The sequence below is a fragment of the Cornus florida genome, unplaced genomic scaffold (assembly GCF_030987335.1).
Source record: "Cornus florida cultivar Cherokee Brave unplaced genomic scaffold, ASM3098733v1 CherokeeBrave_3.0.0_Hap2_Chr09, whole genome shotgun sequence".
NCBI classification, from domain to species: domain Eukaryota; kingdom Viridiplantae; phylum Streptophyta; class Magnoliopsida; order Cornales; family Cornaceae; genus Cornus; species Cornus florida.
In genome coordinates, this window is record NW_026775579.1 from 57,229,976 (window position 1) to 57,257,245 (window position 27,270).

Here is a 27,270-nt window from a genome sequence, read left to right on the forward strand (position 1 = left end):
TTTACAGATAAGATTAAGGTTCATGTATACGTCTTTCCTACTGAAGAGCAAGTTGGTTATCCAAATCTCTCCCAAGTTTGTGGGTTCAAGTTATAGTCTCATTCTCACATCAGAATTGACTTTTGTTGTAGCCTTGTAAAAGGATTGCAGTTTATCTAAACATCATTTCATTTCATTTACTATAATCTTTTTACATTTGAAAGCCAAAGGAGCCATATGTAAATCCGAATATTGTCTGATAAATTCAAGTTTTTCCCATTATGCTGAAGATTGGTATTTTGGTTAACATGTACTAGTTTGAAGAGGGCCTCAACAGTCACCGACTACCATCGCTCGACGCCATCAATTACAAGGGCAACATCTTTTCTTTGACGACGATGGCGATCGAGACGTCCTCGACGCATTGAAGATTCAGATCGGGGTCCCAAAACACATCCTGAAAAAGATTCAGATCGGAGTCGATGGTGGCGACGGTCACTGCTGTGTTGCATTGTCCATAGAAGCTGGCAAGATCTGGGTGGTGGCGGTGGTATATATATATATATATATAGAGAGAGAGAGAGAGAGAGAGGGCCTGGGGGGAGGCATGGGTAATTTAGTTATTTAATTATTTTGATATTTTATAATTAAAATTAATTAAACAATGAAGGGTAAAGTGAATTTTTCACGTAATTTTAGGTTCTATTTGAATTGCAAATCTTAGTTTATTGTCCAAAAATAGACAATTTGTACCTATGTGTCCAAGAGTGAGCACTTCACTCCCCTAGCTGAGACCTCCGGCCACTATCTGACCTAACCTTGAGTCACGTTACATATATTTTTATATAATGACGAATTTACCCTTTAGCATGACTCTTGTACCCCTTTCACTATATGACCCAACTTGCAAGCCCTATCACACACAGTTCATCTTTTTTGTTTTGGACCTTGGTTCTCTGTCTCTTACAACAGCTCTATGGATGTTCTTCACTGTATTCAAACTTCATGACCTTGTAATCTATTTTGTTAAGCAGAGGAAGTTATAGTTTGTTTTACACCCGCATAAAACCGACCCACCTTTCCTTATACTATGCGATTCAAAAATAATATGAAATTATTGAAATCTGAATAATGGTGGACAGAGACTACCTTTTGTTTTAAAAATAATATTCAAATATAATATAATTTAATCTAATTGAATAAAAATTGCATGCTAATTACAGCCTTGAATGAAATTGGAATATTATTGTAATTAGAAAGTCCTATATATATTTCTTACATTAAATTTAATAAGAATTGTTAAACCAATATATCAAAGTAATATCAAGTAAATCAAAAATAAAAACAACCCATTCATAATGGCATATTCGAAGACTGGTCAAAATTAGCATGAAATTAATATATATATAGAAATTAGTGAAGTTAATTTCCTGAAGTAGTTTGCATATAGTATTATACATATCTAACCAAGACTTACAATCAAAAGTTCGTGTTTGAAGATCAAACCCTTCTTTAATTTCAACTTCTCAAATCCAACAAAAATAAATACATAAATAAATATATAAAATTATCATTTACAATTTCATAGACAATTTGAAACCGGAGAATAAAAAATTGATGGCGGCCATGAGTGAGTTTGGTATCGTAGAGCAAAAATTGTAACTGAGATCGAGGATTCGTAGAGTACGAAGCTGACCTAGGGTCGCTGGAATCTCGACAGAGATGAAATTCCTGCTTACCGCAAGAAACCGTACGTTGTTCAACTGAGATAAAGTTTCAGGCGGAGGGCCGATAATCTGACCCAGGACAACGATGAACTCAGAGAGAGCAGAGAGTTTACCAATTGCAGGATCAAGTCGTCCGGTCAGACTGGGCGAACTGGCCCTCGAGTCACCGAGATTCAAAGTGATGACCCTGTCGCCGTCGCAATACCTGACCGGGCGAACTGACCCTCGGGTCACTGAGATTCAAAGTGATGACCCTGTCGCCGTCGCAATACACGCCGGAGAAGTCGCATGGCTCCGTCGTGAAATCCCACATGGAGAAGAAGTCAGATCCTGACATGTCTTCTAGGGCATTTCGAATGGATTGTAGTGCCAAGAAATCAATGAGGGTCCAAAATTGCTTTTGTGAATAGAATAAATTGAAGAAGAGATAACAAGTAAACTAAACCTATAATCAAAATCGCTTTCTTTCTCAACACCTACTTCATCTCGAATATGATTTAGTATACTTGAATCTTCAACTACAGGAGAGAAAATTATGAGCTATGAATTTTTGGTGAGAAATGGGTGTAAAGAGCTTTAATGGAGGTAGAGAGAGATTTTACTACTGTACCCGGCAAAGCTACCAATTTTTGGTGGAAAATGGGTGTAAAGAGCTTTCAGGAGTTAGAGAGAGATATTGTACTACTGTGATCAGGGAAGCGCAATGATTATACTACTGTACTCTGCAATTTGGAAACCACCCGTTTAACCCTTTAAGGGTATTTAGGGAAATTTGCAATATGCATGCTTTTTTTTTTTTTTAAATGTTAATTAGATGGGGTATTTTTGTAATTGCACAATCATGTCTGAACAGAAAGTGGATTCCGGCGATGAAGGGGGTGAAGTGCTTGCTTTTAGAAGTACTACAACTGAGTTGCTCAATTTTTTAGTTCAGGTTTTTTTTGTTCATTTACTAAAAATTCTAGGGATATTTGGCACTTTTGCCTATAAAATATTAAGGACGATGATATTAACGCCCCAAAAAAATCTTAGGCGCTGCACTTTATTTTTATTTTAACCTCAATGCAATGACTGGAATAACCTAAATCACATATATTAAACTGTATCTTTGTATGCCTCCTCATTTTCTAGGTCTTTTTTTAATCTATATGTTGTTTTTATCCAACAAAAGTCACCACTATACTCAATCATTAAAAAATCTAAAAAATAGTAAATTTAGGCAGGTGGGCGGGCCAAGGGGGTTAGCCCAGGCCAAACCCACAATTCTAACACCTCTGTTCATGCCAAGCCCAAGTCCTGAGGAACCGATGACATCTCAACCCGCCCCATATCGCATGGGTTACATTGGTTTTTCAGGTTTCTCGAGTCATCCCAAATGGTAATATCCTACTAATAAATAACATTGCAAAAGAAAAAAAACGAAAGAAAAGAAAAAATAAAGGGGTATATGCCAAGGTTTTAAATTTTAAACCCAGTCTCAATCCCATAGTCCTAAGTACCTTGTCCACGCTCGTAAAAATTTCATCCGGCGGGGAGAATTGGGTTGCTCGGGTTATTCCCATCTATGTCCCACCCCTAGAAAAGAGTGTAATATGAAAAGTAAAAACTATAGTCCAGATTTAGCAAGATCAAATCAACAACAAAATAAGAAAGAATCCAAATAGTTTGATATGGGTATTGAACCTAGGGAGGACATGGGTATTGAACCTTTGGAGGAGAGGGTTTTGCTCATTAATGGAATAGACTATGATAACAACGGAAACAGGGTGCACAAAAGGTTAATGTTAAGCCAAGAACCCATATTTCAACACATTTACTAAGTCTAGTATGGGGATCTTACTGACCAATTTGTCAAACACCACGAGCATATTATTTTTTTCATGGTTCAAATATGTTATTGGTCTTTTTTGCCATCTATTTATTTAGATAATACATTGGAGTGTCTAAGGATTTTTTTGCAACCTAAAAATCAGCTTTCAAATATTAATACATTGAGAGAACGAACACACTCTTCTTTAAGGTTATGAGCAAACCTTAGCTGAGAGCAAAATGACCATCTCTTTTTTGGGCTGAGAGAACGAACCCTGACGACCATCGTGACTGAGCAAGATGTTTTGAGATTTCTTATATTTTCTATATCTTCTTAACATCAATCCCAGCCGAATCATCGGCTTTGATACCACTTGTTGGGCATAACGGAAGTAAAACAAAGATTTACAGAACCAAATCACTTGAGAAACAATCACAAAATAATACAAAATTTTTGGAGATTTACAGAACAAAATCACTTGAGAAACAATCATAGAATGACACAAGATTTTTACATGGTTCACCCAAACTCAGGGTTACCTCCATGAGGAGATTCCAATATAATCACCTATAGATATTACAATAATGTAAACCCTCTTTACCCATTGGACTCGCACCCTCGTGTAGGGGTGGCAAAAATCGCCAACCCGGTGGGGAACCGCCCCGCCCCCGCCCCATTTAAAGCGAGTTTGGACAACCAATTACTTAAATGGGGTGGGGATGGGGGTTAAAAAAAAACCCGGCCAGTTGCGGGGCGGGGGACTAAGATCCTCGCCCCATAACCGCCCCGTTTAATATTTCAAATTACTAATTTACCCTGCCATGTTAATATATTTACCAAATTAACCTTCACTATATATGTATATATATATTGGAAACCCTACACTTAAGTTTCAAACCCTACACTTAGCAGCTGCAGCTGTGTCTCTCTCTGAGCTGTCTCTCTCTGAGCTCTCTCTCCCTTTCAAACCCAGAATACATCGACCATGTTAGCCGTGTTTCTCTCTAAGCTTTCTCTCTCTCAAACCCAGAATACATCCACCATTTAATTTTGGGGACGAGGTCAGACCATATTAGATCCTGATGAGTCGTTGGAGAATGTGGATAGGGACGAGGTCTGGAGGCTGTTGGGTGAGTTCGCCGTCGTCGAGCCATCGTTGGATGCTAAAGCGGTCGTAGGTGACTCCGCCGTGGAGAGTCATAGAGGATTTCATGACGTCTAGTGAGATTGGACACTTGAAGAAGTTAGGAATTGTGATGTCCAAACTTTTTGGTTGGTTTGACTGTGAATCTGGAGACTATTGGGTGAGTTTGGGAGGCGGCGAGTTGGTGGGTGATCTGTCGAGATCGAATCGAGTCAGACCAGATCCGGATGAGTCGTTGGAGAGTGTAGATTTTGTAGTTTGTAGTTGCAGAGAGAGAGAGGGCAAGTTCAAAGTTTTGATTTTTTGATTCTTGAACAATCTGAAATGATATGCCGATATGGGTTTTGAACTTTTGATTCTTGCAGACAATAGATAAACTAAAATATATGGGTTTTGACTTTCTGATTCTTGTAGATTTTGTAGTTTGCAGTTGCATAGAGAGAGAGAGAGATAGGGCAAGTTTAGAGTTGAGAACGAGAATAGAGATGGAGGCGACTGGGGAGGCTAACTTGAGTTGCCCTAAAAATATAATCTGTTATGGGCCGGGGGATGGGGCGGGGGCGGGGCAAGTGGGGCGGGCGCGGGGGCTTTATGGGGATTAGAGGTAAAAAATTAATTGGTTATGGGGCGATTTCGGAGGCACCAAAATTAAACGAGGGCGGGGATGGGGAATGGGAAACCCGCCCCAAACCGCCCCATTGCCATCCCTACCCTCGTGAGATTGCCCTTACGGGCTAAACGTCTCTATAACTATTTATAGAGTCCAAAACTAAACTCCTTACTCAACAAGAATTACAATTATATATAGACACACTGAACCGAAAAGAGGAACACTTTAGTCATTTCATATTAAATTAATTTTTTACTTATTTTTTTATTCAATTATAGAGGGACACTTTAGTTTTTTCAGTAGTCAAATAATTGTTTGCTCAAAAATTAAATATTACGAATTTTTTAGAACGTATAGAGGGTTATACACTCTAATGCATACCATATGGGTGTTTTTTGCTCACGACCTCTTTAGTATTTTTAGAATTCAGGTTATTGTTTGCACCAAAATTGAATGTTAAGAAGTTTTTAGAATGTATAGAGTTATATACTCTATATGCATACCATAAAAATATTTTACGCCCACTACCCTATATTATATATATAAAAGAAGACGACATTTTAATCATTTCATAATTAATTAGTTTTTTACCTATTTTTATTTAGTTATAGAGTGACACTTTAGTCTTTTCAGCATTCAGGTCATTGTTTGACCCAAATTTGGATGTTAGAAACTTTTTAGAATGTACAGGGGGTTATACACTCTATATGCTATGATATTTTTCGCTCGTGACCCCCTCCTCCCCCCCCCACCATACACACACACACATTGAGGTATTTTAGAATACCTCATCTCTTGTAATATCCCTAGTTTCAAAAGGATATAATTGGCAATTAATTATTTTATTTGATTGTATTTTAGTTGTGTGTGTGTGCTTAAGTGTTTTTAATTAATTGTTTAAATGCAGTGTTTTGTATTAGTGTTTTGTATTATTTAATTAATTGGATTTCTTGTTTATTTGTTTTAATTTAATAGTATTGTGTTTTATTTAATTCATTGGCTTACTTGTTTATTTGTTTTAATTTAATTCACTGTTGAAATTTAATTCACTGTTTTAATAGGATTCCTGTAAACATCATGGTAGTATATTTAAGTAACAGTTATAGCTTTGGAAAACTATTCAAGTATAGGCAGCCGTGTATATTATAACCTAGATTATTATATGGGCCGACTAAGGTTTATGTTAGGGTTGTAGCTCTAATTAAACAAGGATTAGGGTTTAGTGTGTTACGTTTATAAATACAGTGATCACGTTGGTTAGGGGTTGGAAAAACAGAGCATCGTAAAGGTCTGTCAAGGAGGGGAAAGCTAGGTTGGACCATGGAGGAGGAAGGAAAGGTTGCTCATAGGCGAAACCAAGAGCAACAGAGATGGAACTGTAGTCTAAACCAGTAACGGCACATTCAGAGACAGTGAAATTAGAGTTTCAAATCTGAAACTCAAGGCAAGTTCTTTCCTTTCTCTCTCCCGTTGCCTGTGTTCTGTGCATCCTTAGACTGTCTCTAGGGTTTTAATTGATGATTAATTAATTTATATATGTTTGTTATATGCTATATCAGATGTCTGTATATGTGGAATTAAATCTGTTATAGTTCTTGTACCTCTGGTTTCCAGTTTAGAGTGGAAGCATGTTTAATCGGTTAAGGTTTTTTAAACACTGTAATGGAATTGAATTATTGTGAACAACGCCTAGGGATGTTATGAGATGTTTTTGGGACTCTTAAGACTAGATTTAAGAAGCAACAGATGGGTAGGAAATGGTCGGAGATGGAGCAGATCGTCAGAAACGGCGAAGGAACAACACGAGGCTCTCAAAGGGGAGAGAGCCGGCTCTCCCATGGAGAGAGCCGACTCTAGGCAAGGAGAGCCGGCTCCCCCTTGTGGGAGAGCCGGCTCTAGGCAGGTTAGAGCCTGCTCTTTGATTCTAAGAGCAGGCTCTGTGATCCTTTAAGTGTTCTGAAGCAGTTGGGGCTTGTTTGGTTGAACTGTGGGTTTCAGAACTGTGTTTAGGTTATTGTGATGGTTTTAAACACTAAATCATGGAATATTAATGCCCTAGGATGTATAAAATTATTTAGATGCTAAGGTTTTAAACTGTAGGAAAAATCTAGGGCAAGTCGCAACAGTTTACGAACTTGACGAACCGAAAGAATTTAATGGTGCAAACGGTGTCTAGAAATTAAAAAGGGATAGAACATGGATTATAATCATTGTACCATGCTACGTTAGAGCTACACTTGATAAATTAATGTCTCTGAACTCATGGATTTAACTGTAGGAATGTATACAGTAGTGCAGGTTGTTAACGGATGGAAGAAGTTTAATTGCTTAATTTAGTTTAGCAATTTAATGGAGTATGTATATATTTATAAATTTGGTTGTAGGTGCATGCTAGTATCATTTAATTAACAAGTGTGATCTATGCATATCCTAGATGTTAGTTGTTGAAATATATAATATTTCCCTACAATACATGGATTTGAGTTTGGGATTTTAATTGCCATAATATTAAACACTACTCTGCAATTATTTGGATTATGGTTTTTAAACTGGATCATGTTTTGGATGTTAATTGTTGAAATCTGATATATTATTTTACAATTAACTGGAGTATGGTTTTGAACCTTAATTGCTGAAATATTATATAAATTATTCTGCAATTAATCTGGATTATGGTTTTTGATATTAAAATTGCTGTTCTATTATTCATAGTCTGTAATTTATATAGTTTTGGATTTAAAATTGCTGAAATACTCTTCTGCAATTATTTGGAATGGTTATAGACTGTAAATTGCTAAACTATTATTTAATTGTTGTAATTTTCACGGATATGGAGGATAGTATGCACCGATATAGGACGGTGACATACTAGGTATGGTTTAGCTCAAAACGCTAATTCCTACCATATGAATTTTAATTGGTGAATAGTTTTACCTGTTCAATCAATTATATGGATTTTGTGGATTGTATGCACCGGTATGTGACGGTGGCATACTAGGGACAGACTGATTCAAAATACTCAGTCCTACCTATTTTGGAATAAAGGTACGGGTTGTTAAATAAAATCCTCCTTATATATATATGAGTCGGTGCGGTTGAATATGCCGAACAACTTACTGGATTTCTTATGGATGAATGTGACCGGATTTTATATATATTGTTATGCTACCGTGACATTAGCTTGAGTCTCATAGACGACGGTTAGGGAACGTATATGCAGTAGGATGCGTAGCTAGTTATGTTGGTTGAGGTATACCCTGTTAGGCTTAGGTAGTCATGCCCACTCAGGTACGTATTGCATGTTGCCTTCTATGCAGGTTGAGACCCTCAGCATAGTTTAGTGAGAGTCCTGTAGTGTGGATATATATTTATCTATTACGGACTATATAGATGTGGTTGGGACATCTAGGATGTATCTGCGTATCAGGTCTCTGTTTGGATTGTAGTTAGGATAGAACTTGTTCGTGGGCCTGACCCACTATTATTTTTCAGGTAACGGACGGTTCTAGGTCTTAGATCTTGTTCGTGCTAAGTAGAGACGGCTTCTCATTCTCCCGACGACGTAGGAGCTTCTTCATGATTTAGCAGTGGAGTTCTTCAGTTGATGATTTCAGTGTTGGAGTTTTTAGGGGTCCACCAGATGCATTCCCGAGTTGTATTAGAAATGGAGAATTTGGATGTTTCAGAATAATTCTTTATTAATTTAATTTTATTCTGAAATTTCAGTATTTGGATTATCATTCTAGTTTCTTCTCAGCAAATTTTTATTTATTCCTGTTTCCTTAATTGTATTATGTGTTCGTTTATTACTAATTGGTTTGATATCCTCGGGTAATCGGGCGTGGGCCTGGCCAACCCGCATCCTGAAATCTGGGGGTATCACATCTCTCTTCATTCTTCATCGGTACCAAGCCTTAAACCTTTGGCCGGCCAGATTGTAACACAAAATGATACCTAAGAAGACACAAGGAGGTTTGGTGTTAACAAGTTGTTCATTTATTGTTCGATACTGTAACTTTGGAAGCAGCTCACTTTAAATAAAATTACGAAGAATTAAGAGATTCTAATCCCATTTAATCGCAATCCAAAAGCAAATATTTAATTAATCCCTTTGTGCTAATAAAAAACAGTTAATTAAGCCCGTAGTACTTTGATGCAAATTAAAACAAGACCAAAAGAATCATAATTAATTTTAGCCGAGTGGGAAAATGTTAAAATATTAACAGTCGATCAGATGTAGAAAAAGAAAATATCTTGAAAAATTTCGTGAGTGAAACCAAACATGGTGGATAGATGGACAAGTAATGACATGATATGCCTATTCGCCAAATTTAAATTTGTAGATGCTTGGGGAGAGAGAATGCCATGTAAATCCATCGAGGAAAGTTCAAGCCAAATCTTTATACTATTTAGGGGTAGCAAAAATGGGTCATGACCCACCAACCTGTTCATATTCGCCCGCTTTAAAATGAATGTGAGTGAACCATTTTAAAATATGGGTAAAAATGGGTGACCCATATTTAACTCATTTTTATAGAGGTTTAAATGGGTTGAATATAGGTCATCTATATTTCACCCATTATACAAGAGACTTAGTTTCACAACCTCTATTTGACTCAAATTCACCTCTTTCTTTATAAAATTCTCTCACACGATTCCAAATTCTCTCTCCATCTCTCTAAAATTCGAAAGAAACCTATGTTTACATCTGTATTTCAAAGTAGGATGACCTGATTTATTCATTTAATTATTTATTCTATAAAAAGCTTAACAGATGATTTCATATATATATATATATATATATATATATATATATATAAATAATATCTTACTTTCATGGATGTCTAGTCACAAAATAGAATAATATAAATTTAAAGAATTTCCAATATAAATTAGAGGATTTACAATTATCTATACATATTGTTACAAGCTTTTATCAATCTAAAATAAAAAAAACTATAATAATTGTTATATATATATATATATATGGTGTAGGGTCCACTATTTATAAAAATTTAGAAGAAATGGATTAGTAGCGTGGCCCACTATTGAGAGAGTTTGGTACGCTGGTTTGAATTACGTGTATAGGTTTATTGTATATATAAATGTTGTAGGTGTGAATACATTAAATATATATAAGCAAGTTGTTTCCTTAGCTTGCTTTGTAAGCTTGGCTTAGCTATATATATATATATATATATATATATATATATATATATATATATGAGTATTGGTGTGTATCCGAGATGTATAGAAAAAAACAAAAGGAAATAAAAAAAGCTCCCTCTACATTGTGTCCTCTCTTTCAAAGTTCTTTGTTTTGATATTTTTGTTTATGTCAATTAATATTTATATAACAATAATGAGATTATCCAAAATAATAACTTTTTTTTCTTCTTTAAAACGGGTTGGCGAGTAATGACGAGTTAACCTGACCCAATTTAACCCAACCCATATTTAACCCGTTATAAGCGAGTTGAATATGAGTCACAACCCATATTCGACCCGCCCATTTGCCACCCCTAATGCTATTTTATTGTGTTGTTCCCGTCCCAAACTTAATTTGATACCCCGTCCCAAACTTAATTTGATACCCCCAAACATAGCATCAAATTTATCCATTGAATTAAAAATCAAAAACTAAATAAGTGAAAGAAAATAGATTTTCATTTAAGAATAAATTTTGGCAAAAGGGAGGTATTTTGAAATACCTCTGTTTCCATCAATTCTCTCTCTCTCTCTCTTTGAACACCAGTCTCGAACCCGGGCCAACAGCTCATTGTTAAGTCTATAAGCCACCAGGCCACAGGATCAACCGGTGCTCAGTTACTCTCCCTAAATATACTTTACTGGCTACAAGTTAGACTTGCTCACAGGATTTACATTGGTCGATTTCTAGGGTTTCAATTTTGATCTTTGATGACAAAATTGGAGCGGAAATTACTACTGATTCACTCCTCAACTTTTCAATTCGTATATACATACATACATACATCAAGAACATCTGGGTCGGCCTTCAAACAGCAATCAATCAAAGGTGTGCCATTTCTGTGTCTCAAAGATGTGTTTAAATACTTTCAGCATCAGTTACTCTACTCATCTGATTCATCAAAGTCTTGAGACATGTTAGCAGTAGTAGTTTAGGATCAAAAACGAAATGATTCATATTTTTTAGGGTTTAATTCACAAAACCTCACTCTACTGTCATTTTTTTGACACTGTACTAGAATTTGTAGTTCATTTTAAATGTTGGGGACAGAAAATGGAAGAATCCTGACTTTAATTTGACACCCTGCTTGTGATTCTTTGCGGCCACAACAAGATTGGTGTTCTACTGGTCCCACAGAACATAGCAACTGTGATTGAAACTCGATTCTCATCCGCTTCACACACACACACATGTTTTTTGTATATACATATAATCGTTTGGCTTTTCGAAACACCGAAATTGATGGTCAACATCAACACTGTTTGTTTTGTTTGTTACTCACACAAACAAGAACGACAATGCTGATCAGCAAGTTATATAAATACACATGTATATGTATGGATATGTGGCCAAAATTATGCTTTTGGTTTTTGCATGTCAGATGTGTGGCTCTGCTTGCTGGTGGGGATGTGTTGGCTTTACTTTTTTCTCCGCAATCGGAAGGTTCAGCTATGGGTTTTCTGTTTTTGACACTCAAACCCTAGGCATGGATGGCCCTTTTATAGCTGGTATATGTGTGTGATTGTTGTTTGATTTTTTTTTTTGGGGCATAAATTTGATGAATTGTATTGTAGTTCTTGTTTCTCGGAAACTCTGAATGTCTAGAATTGGCATTTGGTATTCAACAGGATGGATTTTGGGTGCTTATTTCCTTGGGGGTTATGGGGGAGGATGGCCGAGGAATGAATGGTTTCTCTAAGGCTGTTATTGCTGCTGCCAAATCTTGTTCTTTGGGTATTTCAGTAAGTTCATCTAGCTTTTGTTTATAATTTTTATTTTAAAATTATTTGCATTTATCAATTTTATTAATATTCAACATGTATTGAAATGCTTTATTTTGTTATTTGATTGATGCTTAATGTTACAAACAATATTATATAACAATGCCAGGATTATAAGCATGAAAGACAAAGAGGCCGGCCAAAGCTTACATGGGATGAAATAATTAAAAATGACTTAAAAATTTTGAATTTAAGAGTAGACATGGTGTATAATAGAAAGAATGGAAAAAGAGAATTCATGCGGCCGGCCCCATCCATATGGGATAAAGGCAAGAATGATGATGATGAATTTTTACCCTTCACTAAGCTGAATTTCCAAGCTCATGGGTTGATGGCTGAACAATAGTAAGTTGTAGATATTGATAATAGATTTGTGGGCTTAAATTTATAGTTTGAACTTGCATCAAGGACTGTAAAGGGGTTTCTATGTTGGAGTGTCAAGAGTTTGATTTTCTGTTTTAAATGCACTCTTGGTCAAGCAGCTAATCCTCTTTTTGATAACGATAGTTGATGCTTACCCAATAATTTGTTTTCAGTTCAGCTAGTTGCCATGCATTGCTGAAAATTTACAGCATTTATACCAACGAAACAAAAACATTGAGTGAAAGTTTACACCATCAGACTAGTTACAGGATTAGTCTTGTCACTTTCTGATATCTCCATAAAAATCTGAAAATTGAACAGCAGTGAGATAAATAAGGTGACCAATATTGGATAGTTAATCGAACAATATGAGAGATTCAGTATAATTATAAAACAATTTTTTTGATATTAGGGGAACTTCTTGGCCTTTCGATGCTCTAGTGCTTTATGTAGATCATGTTGCTTCATGGTCTTGAAAACTGAGTGAATTTTCTTTATTAGAATGAGATTTAATAGGTTTGAGTACCCTTTTCTAGGTGCATGCTTTGTTCATGTGCAGTAATGTGTATCCTTATCCTTATATTGACACGTTTTTCAACAAAATTGTATTTCTTACAAGCTAAGTATAACACCGAAATTCTCACCCAAGCTGGTGTTGCTTCTGAGAAAATTCATAACTTAAACTTTTCCTTAAGAGAAAATGTGATTGTCCAATATATCATCATTTTCTCAGAAGCACATGAATGTTGAGAGATACAATAAAACACTAGTATCTGGTTTTGATGTTCATTCTTAGTTTTTCCTTTATGTTTCTTTTGCTCGTAATTGTTGAGAGATACAATAAAACACTAGTATCTTCCAACAACTTGTCAAAACTTTTTTGTATTTATTAGCATCTACATGCAAGACTTGTATTTTCTCTAAGACTTCATTGGTGGTGCACATGGCTGAACCTCCTTGGTGGCTTCTCTTATTTGGTTTTCCACCAGTGTTATGTCGTCTTCTCTGGGGCTTCATTTCTAGTTCATCTGTTACGACTTTTTGTCATGAGTTTTGGCAATTTCAGTGTTTAAAACTTTTTGCAGTTGTGAATAGAATGGAAGGACATATGAGATAGGGGAGGGGAGGCATATGAAATGAGGGTGCTTCTGTTTAGTATCTTTTACCATTGTGAAATATGTGAACGCTTAACACTTGTCAGCTGCTGCTTTAGGTGCCGCAATGTTATAATTTTCACTTCCTCCCGAGGTTTCCTTGTCCTGCTCATTTAGTTGACATTTTTGTCTAAAGTTGATATCTGAAATCTATCCATCTCGTTAACTAACCCTTGCATTGTAAGTGATTTTGTTTTGATGGTACCTTATACAGCATCTTTGTTGGTATCAAGCACCAACACTAGTGTCAATGTCCTTGTATTTTTTGACTGTATGCAACAAGGTGATACAGATTTGCAAACCCTAAAATGTGGTGTCATTGTAAATCATGTTGAGGAAAGAGAAAACAGATGACATACCTGGAAATTTCTGATCTATAGCCAAAAAGTTTCATGATTAATTTCTGATATGTGAATTCGTGTCAACTTTAGTAGACACCTTTGTTTTTTTGCATTATAGCAAGTCTATTTTAATTTTTAATCCGTCTAACAATTTCCTAAACTTTGGTTATTTATCAAACCCTTTTTTTTCTTTCTCTATTTGCCTTTTCTTGGCAGGTGGGAATGACAATAAGGGCAGCAACAGTAGGCCATATTCCGCCACCTAGCTTTATCCTAGCAACCATGGGAAGCACTGCTTTTTTACTTATTGGATGGAGAGCAGCACTATTGTTCAGCATTCTCCCTGATGAATCTGATGATAAAAGCAAGAAGGGTGATGAATCTGATGATAAAAGCCATTTGATCAGCAACTTGGAATTCATAGTAATGCGTTGACTTCTCATTTCAAGTTTAGTGAGTCCTTATCTCAGATCCAATTATCTTTTTCCTGATTTTACAAAAAGAAACAAATATGAAAAACTATCCTTGATGACTGAAATGTCTTTATGATATTTAGAAATGCTTTCTGGTATTCCGTTAGATTATGTAAAATGGATTTGGATACATGTATCGAGTGTTTGTATCTCTCTCAAAGCATCCGATTTCTGAAATTCCCTAAACCAAGGACACGGTAGTATTGCTAAATATATATATATTTTTTCTTTTTTTAGTAAATCTCATAATGTACGATTATATAGTAAACTTGAATTATTAGATAATGTTTGTTAGGTGCATGTCGAACCAGAATGTCACACATTTGCCCCATACCCCCATGAGTACTCGTGTTGTGTGTCTGACATAGGCCGAGGATATTCAGCATACATGAAAATTTGTTGATGAACCCTCTGGTTTTCGATTTCCTAACTGAAAAATATATTTTGTTCTTTTGGTGCAGTCGATCACATCTTTTGTTCAATGGGTGGTGAAATAGTGGTCATCTGTGTGCTTGGAACATTAGCCCTCGTAAATGATTTTTTGCGGTTTCTGTAACCAAACACTCCTTGTACTTGCAGGCAGCAACAATTGTAACCAGTGAAAAAAATTCTCAGATGTCCTTTTTATTTATTTATTTATTTTTATTTTATGGTTTTTGATATTTTGTGTCTCCTAGTTTCAATATAATGGCAGTTGCTTGATTCTTTGAGGGAAAAAAAATCCTCATAATCTCTTACTGCTAATTGCTCTGTATAATTTTAAAAATCGCACTAATTTATTAAACCTTAATCTAAATTATCTACACATCTATGTTCTTAGATGTTATTATATTCTTCTATACTATACCGATGATTTACAGGTTTCTTCTTGTCACTGTCAATCCAAAACAAAATATTTTTTAAAAAGAATTGGATATCAAGAATGCCACTTGAGTATGTTTTATAGGTTTTAAATCATTTTCACTCAAGGACAAGTGGATTCTTAAATTGGTGCCTAGAGCACAAAAGAAATATCATGCCAAGAATTCCTCTCACTCGCAAAATGGAATGGATGCATCACATTAAAAAACAACTTCCAAGCTAATGAAGTTAATACCATCGGTAAACAATTCTTTTCTCATTAATATGCTTTTATATAAAGAATTCAATCATGAAATTCTAAGCATGACGCTCTTGATATGCTACTTGTTCCTAATAGATGTAAAAATGTTTATATTTTGATATTTTGCATAAAAGTAGTTTGTTTTGGCATATGAGTTATGAACATGCTAACATGAAACGATTCTCTATCTTTCAAATGATCTTTAGATTAACTATGCCCAATCTTTGTGAAAGATTTATTAGAAGTTATGCCATAAAATGAAAGCACACATTATCTAATGTAGACCATCAATGCTATTTCATGTGAACCTTATCAAATGTATTAAAGTAGCAATGTATAAAAAGTCATCTATATGCTTTTGTGATCTTAAATGTTTTATCTATACTTAATTGTGTCACTTCCATGTATATAGAAAATGAGGTTGTTCAACTTGAAAAGGTTTAGATGGACTTGAAAAATGATAAATCATATAGGTCCTATCTTGAATACCTAAAGGAATAAATCTCATTGGAAGAGTCATCTAATTAAAATGAAGAATGTGAATTTATATTGCTTTCCTAAGAGTTAAAGTGTTCACCACCATTTAAGTGATCATTCATTGGAGAACATTCTATATGTGCTAGACAAAAGAACTAATTCTCTCTTATAGTTGTAAACTTTTATCTATGTTTCTTTTCATTCACATCATGATAGTCAACATGTGTCATCATTGGCAACTAGGTTAGAATATCTCTCAAAGTTTTCAACCTTGAAGAAGGAATTAATTGAATGACTTTGTGCACATGTGATTTTGATTAAAGGAACAAAATTGCTACATGTTTTTGCATGAAATGATTTTTATCACATGCATTTTTAAGTGACTTTAAATTCAAAGGTCTCTAAAAATAAACCATCCGAATTTAAATTGTATATATTTTGAACTACATGTTTAGAATGATCTATAGCCTATGCAGTTAAAAAGAAGCTCCTAGAGCTCTTTTCAAAAGGCTTAGTGGTTATCTCATGGATGATGGGTTTTGACCAAAGTTGATACATATGTATTTTCAAAACCATTGAGGATATTATGGTGATTAAACTTGTAAGAATTATATTATCTTTGAATCAACATTCATGTTTTGTGCCAAGAAGTTTACCTCTAGCATGCAAAATGAATTAAAATTAGCATGGTAAGTAAACTTGATTCCTTCTAAGAATTGAATCTTCTTTAGTGTTATGAAAATTAAATTTCTTATCTTTATTTGACACTTTATTCTCGGGAATATGTCATTCAAAGAAACACTTTGTTCTAGTTCAGATGACTAATGTGATATAACAAGTGCTATTTTATTTTATGTATCTATTTTTAGCACTTTAGAATTTCATGAGATACGTTGACATCACCTCTTGAGATATATGTATAAGAGAAATATTGAGCTCATCCACATGGAAAATCATGTAGCCAAATATCTCTAATGATATATATCCAAGAAATTATGTTTTTGCATAATTAGGAGTTCATCACATATGACTAAGTGTAGTGCCACTACATACATATAATATATGCTTTTCATGTCATATATGTTCTTCAAAGCATTTTGAGCACTTAATCATATACAAATATGCATATTTTTATAAAAGGAAGATCTTTTGGTATGAAGGCCTTATTTTTAATTATTTTGGTCATTTTTGCTCTTATGTGTGACAATGTCATCTCACTCTCTCTAACTTCCCATGCTCCAATCCCTATTTAATCATCTCGAAACTTAAATAACATGTAATTTAAGATGATTACTCCTTGAGCGTATCAAATTTTTTATAAAAAATATAAGATATGTTAGTATCATGAGATATATTATGCACATACTTGCATTTACAAATCTTGGTTGTAACATCTCACACTTGTTTTTATGATTTGTTAGCTTTGGAAAACCCATGAATTTCAAATGATCCATCTTATCATTTCCATTAATGAATTAAGGGTTTTTGAGTATGACTTACTTCATGATATATCTTAAACCATACTTTACCTATCATTACTTCATTATTCCATTAGTTGGATAATAATTGAATGATATATGATGTAAATGGAAGCATGTTGATAGGGGGAGATTATTGACAATCTCTTATGAATGTTTATTGCATGACTAGTTATGCCTAATTGATTTATTTTGGAAATTGTCAGGAATGCTACAAAATGACTTGTTGGTCATTACATTCATTCTTTCTAGCCTTCATGATTTTGATGATTTTTCCCTCCTTCATGATAATATCAAATAGGAAAATAATATTAGGATTGAAGCTCACTTAATTTCTTAGATTTGCCTCTACAAAGGCTGTTGCCTTTACAAAGGCTGTTGCCTTTTGGCTTACTCTAATCCATGCTTCATGTTTATTTTCTTTTATGCTTTATTATGTACACTTTTACATACTTCTTTCTTTTGAGTTTATATTTCATTCTTGGTTTATGTCTTATGTATACTTTTATATATGCTATGAATCTTAATGATCTATTGAACTCATGCTATCAATGAAATTGGTTTCTTATGATATAATTGCTTACATGTTTCATTCCAAAGCACATTATAGTCATTAATACTATTGCCAATTCTTCATTTCAATTACTTCACTATGCTAAACGATAAATACTTAATGAAGTTGTCTAGGCCTCTCACCTTTTTGAGATGACAAAGAGGGAGAGATATGTGATGTGTTAAATGATCTTAAATGCATGTTTATCTTTAAAATGATTTATGATATAGAAAGCATGTTGTTTTATAGCATTATGTTCAATGAATGCACTTTGATAGGGGGAGAATTTTTCAAATGCCATTTAATTTGCTTATGAACACATTAATGTTGTCATCATCAAAAAGGGGGAGATTGTTGACTTTAAGGATTTCATCCAATGACAATCTAGTTGTTTTGATGATAACAAATGATGTTTAAAGACTAATGTTTACATTAAGTGTTATATAGATTATTCACATTCAAAGAATGACCTCAATGAAGCACTAAAGATCATTCCAAGTATTCCATTATTCAAGATCACATCAACGAAAGAAATGGATACAAAGAAGAGTTGAAATTGCAAGGAACAAAATGCAATGTTCATCCAAAGATAGCTTGGACTACAATGAACAAAAAAGTACAATGAACAATAAAGTAACTAAAAGGAAAAAAGAAAGCAAGAATACCTCAAAGCTTAAAGATCATAGCCAAAACATGAATAAAGGGATAGATAGGATGGTGAGTGTTTAGGATTCAATGTCAAAGTATTTATGAATCCATTTGAAAATCATCTTTATAGGATCATGCATATCATTACATTATTCATATGCTCCTATATCCATTAGCAATAGACTATGCACTTCATTCATATATATTGACATATGAAGTCTTTGCTAAGAAAGAGTTTGTTCAAGCTTGCATAAGCTTTAAAAGAACTCATAACTTAAGCTAGAAATGTTAGGACCATGCACATTAATCATAAGATTTATTTTGGTCTCTAGAAAGTAAAAGTAAGACATTAAACTTAATCTTTCATCTTTAAAGCCTTAGTTACCATGATTTGGTAAATAACTCTAAGACATAATGCACTTGATATTTATCATCTTTATATGTCCCTAGATCCTTAGAAACTGGACTTAAACTAAATTGAACCATACGTCAAAGTCCTAGGTGCTAGAAAGATGGCTATCTTATAAGAAGTAATTTTTAGCCTATAAAATTTTCAAACCGGCCTGTCCTAAAATTGCTATAACTATTTTTGTAGTTGGATTTTTGAAATAAGGCTAGTGGAATTAGAAAGGTGACTTCGAGCCCTTGAGTTTAGACTCAAATTTCACCTAAAAAAGATTTGAATTGAATGAGATATGAGCATCACAAAATGCATGTTTTTGGTCTGTGAAATTTCTGACCAGGTTGCACTAAAATGGCCATAACCATTTCCATGGTTGGAGTTTTTGAGTAAGGCCAGTGGCAATAGAAAGCTGACTTCAAGGCAATGAATTTAGACTTAAATTTCACCTCATTTAGAGTTAAATGGACTAAGTTATGTCCATTTGAAGTTATGCACAGCAATAGAGCCGCCTCCATTGAAAGTAGAGCCCCCTCTACTAGAGTAGAGCCGGCTCCACTAGAGTAGAGCCGCCTCCATGAAGAGTAGAGCCTGCTCATTTCACTTTAGTAGCTTAATTTTGGTTCGTAAAACATTTTTTTCTTGAAAAAAGCCGCCTCCCATTTTTAGGTGCCGCCTTTACTGAAGAAGAGCCGCCTCCACTAAGTGTGGAGCCGCCTTTTGAATGCAATGGAGCAGCCTCCTCTTTTAGGTAGAGCTGGCTCCTTCTTGGAATTTGAAATCCAACGGGAATTTTTACATTTAATGTTCTCCAACCACCTCTAACAGCTATATTGAGCTTCATATTTCTATATATATAGAAGGTTGGTTTGCAATATATACATATCATTTTGAGAGACATTACATTGCATTAAAGAGAGCTTTTGTTCTCATATTTTCTCCTCATCTCTCTCATTGACTCATATACTATTTTGAGAGATTCAATTAAGAATTCAAAGGACTTTTACTCTTGCTTGAATTTTTATAGAGTTTGTGCTCTATCATACACTTGAGAGATTATAAGAGTTTATATTCTTCACTTATATCATCCTCTATCATTCATTTCATTCATAGAGTATTAAGCTTCATTTATATTCATATCTACTCTAGTTGTGAACCTTGATTTGCATATCAATCTTTGAGAGATATATTTGAATACAACAAATTTGATATTCATTTGTAAAGGCTTGTGTAGCCCAAGGAAGAAGAAGCAAGCTAGCTTCAATTTGCAAGGGTTGGTGTGACCCAATGGAAGATAAGAGAGGTTGTCGATATACAAACAAGGTATGTCGCCTGTTATAGGTTCCAGTGATTCTTCAACTCGCATCCACTTGCATCCACTTGTAATTTAACTTTTAATTCCTTAAAAGAAAAACTTTTAGCTATTCCCACCTACAGTTTATCCAGTCAATAGGGAATCTGTAACTTTGAATCTATTAAATTTCCCCTTAGATATAAGTTTCAATTTATCATACCTTTTTCAATACTAAATAACCCATACTATGGTTTTTAGTTATCTGCTATTGTAGTAATTATTATCCATCTACAATCGAAAACCACAATCCCATTAAAATTTAAGGATACTTCCTTCATGGATTCTTAAAAATAAAAAAAAAAAATAAAAAAGTGGAGAATATTCCTTCTAGAATATATGGTGCCTAAGATCAACCAACAATAATCTCAAGGAGAATCCTGGACTTGTAAAAGTGGGTTCAGCCCCACAAATCACCAATAGGTGATTGCCTAGAGTCCACCAACAAAATACTATCAAAACTTAACGTCATTGTTGTTATAGAAGAACAATATATACAAACAAGGTAGGTCACATGTTATAGATTCCAGTTTTCTGGGTTTGGCCTTGGGCCTTGTTTGTATATATTGTTCTCCCTTCTCTCTCTCCATTAAAATAATTAATTACATGTTCTCTTCTCCTACCTACCTCTTGTCATTTGTTTTTAAGTTTTCTCTCTGCTCTCTCTCATTTTTTTAAAAATAATTATATATTTTTTTCTACTCCCATTTTGTCATCTCGCTCTCTCTCTTCTTATTAGCTTATTGTTATCAAGTGTATTTGTCTCTGAATTAAGGTCTTCTTTTTTCCCTTCCTTTGACTGCTACCGGGCTGCTTTGGTTTCATTGGCTCTAAATCAATATTAACGTTTTTTTTACCATTACTTTAACTAATTTTAATTGAATAGTTTGTATTCAGCAGCAAGGCTAAAAACAAACCCCTGTGCTCTTAAAACCCCTTCATGAAAGGAAGAGCATGCGCATCTAGCAGCTTCAAACATTGAACTTCTGATAAGGATGCTATGTATTATAGATTTAAGGTAATACTTTCATTCGTACAAAACTGCTCTCATTCCAATCTCTTTTGTTAATTTCAAGAATTAGTAGTTAATTGACAATGTTTAATTTGATATGTTTTCTAGGTAGTAAGTTAGTAACTTATGTTTCGCTAAATATATGTTTATCCTTTACAAATTAACAAAGTCCAACTAATAGATAATACTTTTTCTTATCTGTTTGGATAACTAAATTTATTGTTTTCATTCCTTTAGAAAAAATTTAGATCTAATGTTGGTGAACACCATCATAGACGAGCATTCGATCATCAGTTCAACAAGTGCTTGAAGGCCCGCAGATACAAAATAAAGAATTACTATGATGGCTTTAAAAATGCTGAGCTTGCCCGGCGTAACCCATTTGTAGGTGTTCCTAACGAGCATTGGAATCTATTGTGCGATAGATACAATTCTGAGAAGTGTGTGGTAATGAAATAATATACTTACAACGTTGTAATTATGGATTGAGTTTGAATTACACACACAAATATGTTGATATACTTGTTTTTTGATTATTATCATGCAAAATCGCAGTGAGACAAACAAAAAGAATAGGGATAAGGTGAAGACTAAGAATTATGGTGGCTCAAAAGCGTATGATCAGTACCTGGATGAGATGGTAATGACAAATGGAACTATTCAAATCACATTTTAGTACTATTTTACTTCTTTATGCATTAATTTTTCAAATTAGTTATACTTGTATAGTTGAAATATTCAACGCCGTAATAATTTGGTGTCTCCATTTAAAATAATATGTTTTATGTATCAACTAAACTAAAATGTGTGAAGTTATTCAAAACTATTTTAGTTTCAACTTTAATGAGTTTTGTAGATGATTAATTTGATATAATAAGTTATATATGTATATGTTCTAAAATCCAACATATATATATATATATATATATATATATATATATATATGTATATATTGTGTATATGTGTATAATGTTTAGTAATGAAAATTATATGTATGTAGATATGAATATGTTTGCAATTTTGTTTGAGTTCTCGCTGGCTTTTGTTCCTTATCCGAATGTTTGTTAAGGTTTTTATAGCCCAGTTTGTTCATTTTACTTGCTTATATATCACAGCTTAATAATGAAAGTGGGGAAGATAGAAGTGTGATTGAATTCTATGCAAAATCACATATCAAGGAAAATGGGGAATCTATTGATGAAGAGGCTAAGAAGAATTATGTAAGAATGTCTTCATTGTTAATGTTTTAGTTTTTATTTAAATTAAAGGATGGTGCACATTTAGGATGATAACTCTACTTCTGAACATACAGGCTAGAATGCTATAAATGAAAAAAGTTGCAATTGAAATTGGAGAAGTAATAACCCACGAGAAAGAAGAAGAAATAATGCTTGAAGTGCTAGGGAATAAGTGTTCATTTTTACATGGGCCTAATGGGGATATGCCAACTTTGTCAATCTGTGCTACTCAAAAAGATGTGGATGCAACTAATGTCAGGGCCGATAAAGCAGAAAATAATATGGAAGAGATGAGACAAGAGGTGCAAGGGATGAAGGAAGAAATGCAGCAACAAATTCAAGAAAAAGTGAAGGAGGCAATGCTTACTTTTATTGCAAATATTGGGCAGCCTTCCACTGCACCCCAAAATTAATATAGTTAGAGTTCTAGGACATCTTTTTAAAATTAATTAAGATAAATATTTTAGGACTTTGAATACTTTCTTGCAGTTTCTTGTTTTTTAATATTGAACTTTAATATTTTTGGGATGATGCATCAATATTCCTTATGCCCCTCTTTCTCTCAAAATTTTTGAAAACTCTCTTGTTTCACATTGGATATGGTTTTTGGAAGGATAATTTATGGTAAGTTAGCTATCTTAGAATTAATTCAATTTTTATAATTATTTTTTTATCAATATTTTTTACCAGGGATACAATTTATTTTGCAGGTAGTTTGTCTTGTTAAGAGAGTTACTTCTTAAATTGTTGGAGTGTTTTATGGGGGTAAGGATTGCCTACCTTGTTTTGTTGGTACTAGGGGTTCACTTATAATATAACCTATAGCACATTTTCTTGTACGCAACATTATGGTAATTGAGTTGATATAATATTGTAAAAATGCATAAGCCATAATTGCTTCATTAATGAGGAGTTTTTATTTTTTATTTTTAAAATTATAATTTATGTTTAAAGTTCTCTTTAAGGGTGTACTGATATTTACACCTTCAATTGTTTCTTAGGAAAAAAATTGCTTCATTCTTTGGACCAGGAATTAATGCTGAAGTTGGTAAGTTTTAAATTTGTTGATTTTCATTAGATGTGATATTTTTTTATAAATGCATGTAACAGTCTTGGAGAATATGATATTACGTATTGTAGTATTTTTTTGCATAAAAGTTGAGTAATATACCAACAAAGCTGAAAGCATTTTACTTTAATTATCGTGTATAAAGAGAAATGAAATTTGAGCATGTTTATCTTATAGTCAGTTTATGCAATGCTACATTTTTTTTCTTTTCATCCATTAAATTGCATATAATTAGAAGAAAAAAAAAGTTTAGGTAATCTTACAAATTGTACACAATATTCTAATGACCTTTATCTTTTTTGGTTTGTAGAGTGATTAATTGGGATGACATAAAGAAAACGAAGTACTTATGACAACGACGAACTAAAGTGATGAGATTCCATACGAAGAACTTTGAGGTGCTGCCATAGAGGGAGAGTTGGGAGTTTGCTTTTATGTTTTAGTTTAGTCTTTAATTTGTATTAGACAATTGGAATTTTAGTTTATATTTTGACTTAGAATTGAACAAATGTAGAAATTTATTTAAATTTATGTTAATTTTTTATTTGAACTCAGAATTATTATGTACTTCATAATAAAATTTAATATTATGTTTAAATTTGTGTTGCTATGTAGAGTTTGAAATGTGTGGACCTGTGTTGTTATTTGGAATTTTTTTTTTTAATATTAGCAAAAAGGATAAAAAGTTTAGAAAGCATGCAAAAATTGGTTTTTAGCAACAAAAGACACTTGTCATTGGGTAAGTTAGTGACGAAAACTTTCGTTGCTAATGCCCAATAAAATGTGACATACATTTTAGTCACTAAATGGCAAACAGGTGTGACAAAAAGTATCGTCGCTAAAAGTTATGCAATAGTGATGAAAATGTGACAAACATTTTAGTCAATAAAAGGTAAACAGATGTGACGAAAAATATGGTTGCTAAAAGTCGTGCAATAGTGACGAAAATGTTTGTCACATTTTCGTCACCAAAAGGCAAGCAGATGTGACGAAAAGTATGATCACTAAAAGTCATGCAATAGCGACGCAAATTTTTTTGTCACTAAAAGCGAAGGCAATAGTGACGAAATTTTCGTCACTATCGATCAACCGAGACGATTATATAGCAACAAAATATTGACGAATGATTTTTCGTCACTAAAAAATTTTAGCAATGAAAAGTTAGCTTTTTGTGACGAAAAAAAACGTCGCTAAAAGTCACTTTTGTTGTAGTTTGAACGACTAACTCATTAGATTTGTGTGATACCCCTCGATTCTAAAGTCACGGATTTTCAAGTCCGAGCACAGATCCGAAAGATACCAAACAATTAATATGTAATTGAACACAGAATACAAAAGAATAATAGGAATTAAATAATAAACGCTGAAAGAATTCTAAATTAAAAATCCTCAAAAACATAATTAAAATCCAATAATCTAAAACCTCCATTAATTAACAACTCAGGAATCCATCCAGTGGACCCCTAATAATATCTCAAACTGAAATGGAAATAACTGAAATAAAAATCCAAAGCTAAATAAAGAAAGCAGTCCTACGTAGTCGGAGGAATGAGTGACTAGATTTGCTCAGCAAAATCAAGCTCTAAGCCTAGAACTGACAAATACCTAGAAAAAATATAAGAGTGGGTCAGGCCCACATGCAAATTCTATCCTACTACAATCCATACAGAAACCCTGATACGCAAATACATCATAGATAGCTCAACAATAACTAAAGTAGTCCATATATGTATAAATACACACTATAGGACGCTCACTAGCCCAATAGGTCTGTCTCAGCCTGAGTAGAGATACCACGTAAATCGCACATAACGTGGTCATGTGTACCTAGACTTACCAGGGAACAACAACTATGTCCAGTTATCCATCCTAGGCGATATACGCACCCTAACCATAATCCTGAGACTCAAGTTCATATCACCATAATCATAAATATATAAAGTTCGTATAAGCCTAATACAAAATATCATCCATCTGGTATAGTGGCTTGACATATGTATAAAAATCCATCCAGAAACCAAAGTATGTCATTCAATTGTTTATTGACCTGACACCAATATTAGTAGGACTTAACCTTTATGGTTAATCCATACCTCAATCCAAAATAGGTAAGACTTAGTGTTTAAACTAATCCATCCCAAGTATGCCACCATCCCATATCAGTGCATACAATCCTCCAAGATATGCAGAAATAAAATTTAATACATATATGACCATATTAGGTATTCATTATAAGACCTAAAAATCATGTTCCAATCCTATGAATTGCTAAAATAAATCCAAGCATTTAAATCCTCCAAACAGTCCATAAATTAATGCAGTTTACAATAAATTCAAAATATCAATTTAATCCAATCCAAGCATAGCTATTTTCAGATAATCCACTACACTTATAACACTGTTGAAATATGATTAAACATTATTAAATCATATACAAAAGATTTGCTAAGTTTCAGTAAGCAAATAAATCGACAAAATAATATTCCACATACAGGCTTTTCTTTAACTTCATGATAATGCTTTCCAGTATTTATATAGGTCTATAGCAGTTATTTACAACATTCAGTGCAATTTAAACAGCTTAAGAATACCCCAGATAGCCTAAACAGAGCCCTAAACCAATTTATGTGCGTTTCAGAGCAAGAGCAGGCTCTCAAAAGTTGAGAGCCAGCTCTCCCCTCTAGAGAGCCAGCTCCCCACCCTTGGGAGCTGACTCTAAGGAGCTGGGAACTGGATCCCTCCATGTGGGAGCCGGCTCTGACAGTGAGGGAGCTGGCTCCCTCCTTTAGGGAGCCGGCTCTCTCTCCCTTAAGAGCCATAACCTGTTTTTCGTTCGTCTTCTTCGCCTCCGACGATATTCAGAGCCTCAGTAATGTTTTTATTAAGCGTTCTAGGGTTCAATCAATGTCCCAAATTAATTATAAGACACTATTATGCATTAACGACATAAATTAAACAAAGCTTAAAACCAACGGCAACAAGATTCATTTAGAAACTTCAATCAACCCCTAACCAGTTTAAATCAAAGCAATTAAATACAGTTCAAACATGCATAAAAGATATGTTTTAACATTCATTTAAACCCTGGAGTTTACCTAGGTATGCAAAGAACACAGGTTTAAGGGAAGGAGTTAGAATAGGAACTTGCCTTCTGATCGGTTGATCAACTAACATCAACCTTCGCAATAGCACGAATCATTGTAAAATAAGGCTATTGGTCGGGTAAGTTGAACCACTGGGACTGCGCTAGTCTATGGCAACCTAAGTGTTTAGAATTGTTCTTAGAATGATAAGGGGTAATAAGGGTTTGTTTGATGGTCACTAAACTAGGAATTCAAAGATGCATAAACT

At 33.9% G+C, this 27,270-nt stretch overlaps 1 protein-coding gene across 1 annotated transcript in view; it reads left to right on the forward strand.

Moving 5' to 3' along the window:
- Positions 1-1,791: 1,791 nt before the first annotated feature.
- LOC132272655 (uncharacterized) overlaps positions 1,792-27,270 on the forward strand; it is a 77,248-nt gene continuing 51,769 nt past the window's right edge. Inside the window, exons 1-3 of the mRNA XM_059773757.1 lie at positions 1,792-2,028; positions 2,560-2,640; positions 11,135-11,307. Of these exons, the coding sequence (XP_059629740.1) occupies positions 1,792-2,028; positions 2,560-2,640; positions 11,135-11,307 (491 nt within the window). The remainder of the gene's footprint in view (positions 2,029-2,559; positions 2,641-11,134; positions 11,308-27,270) is intronic.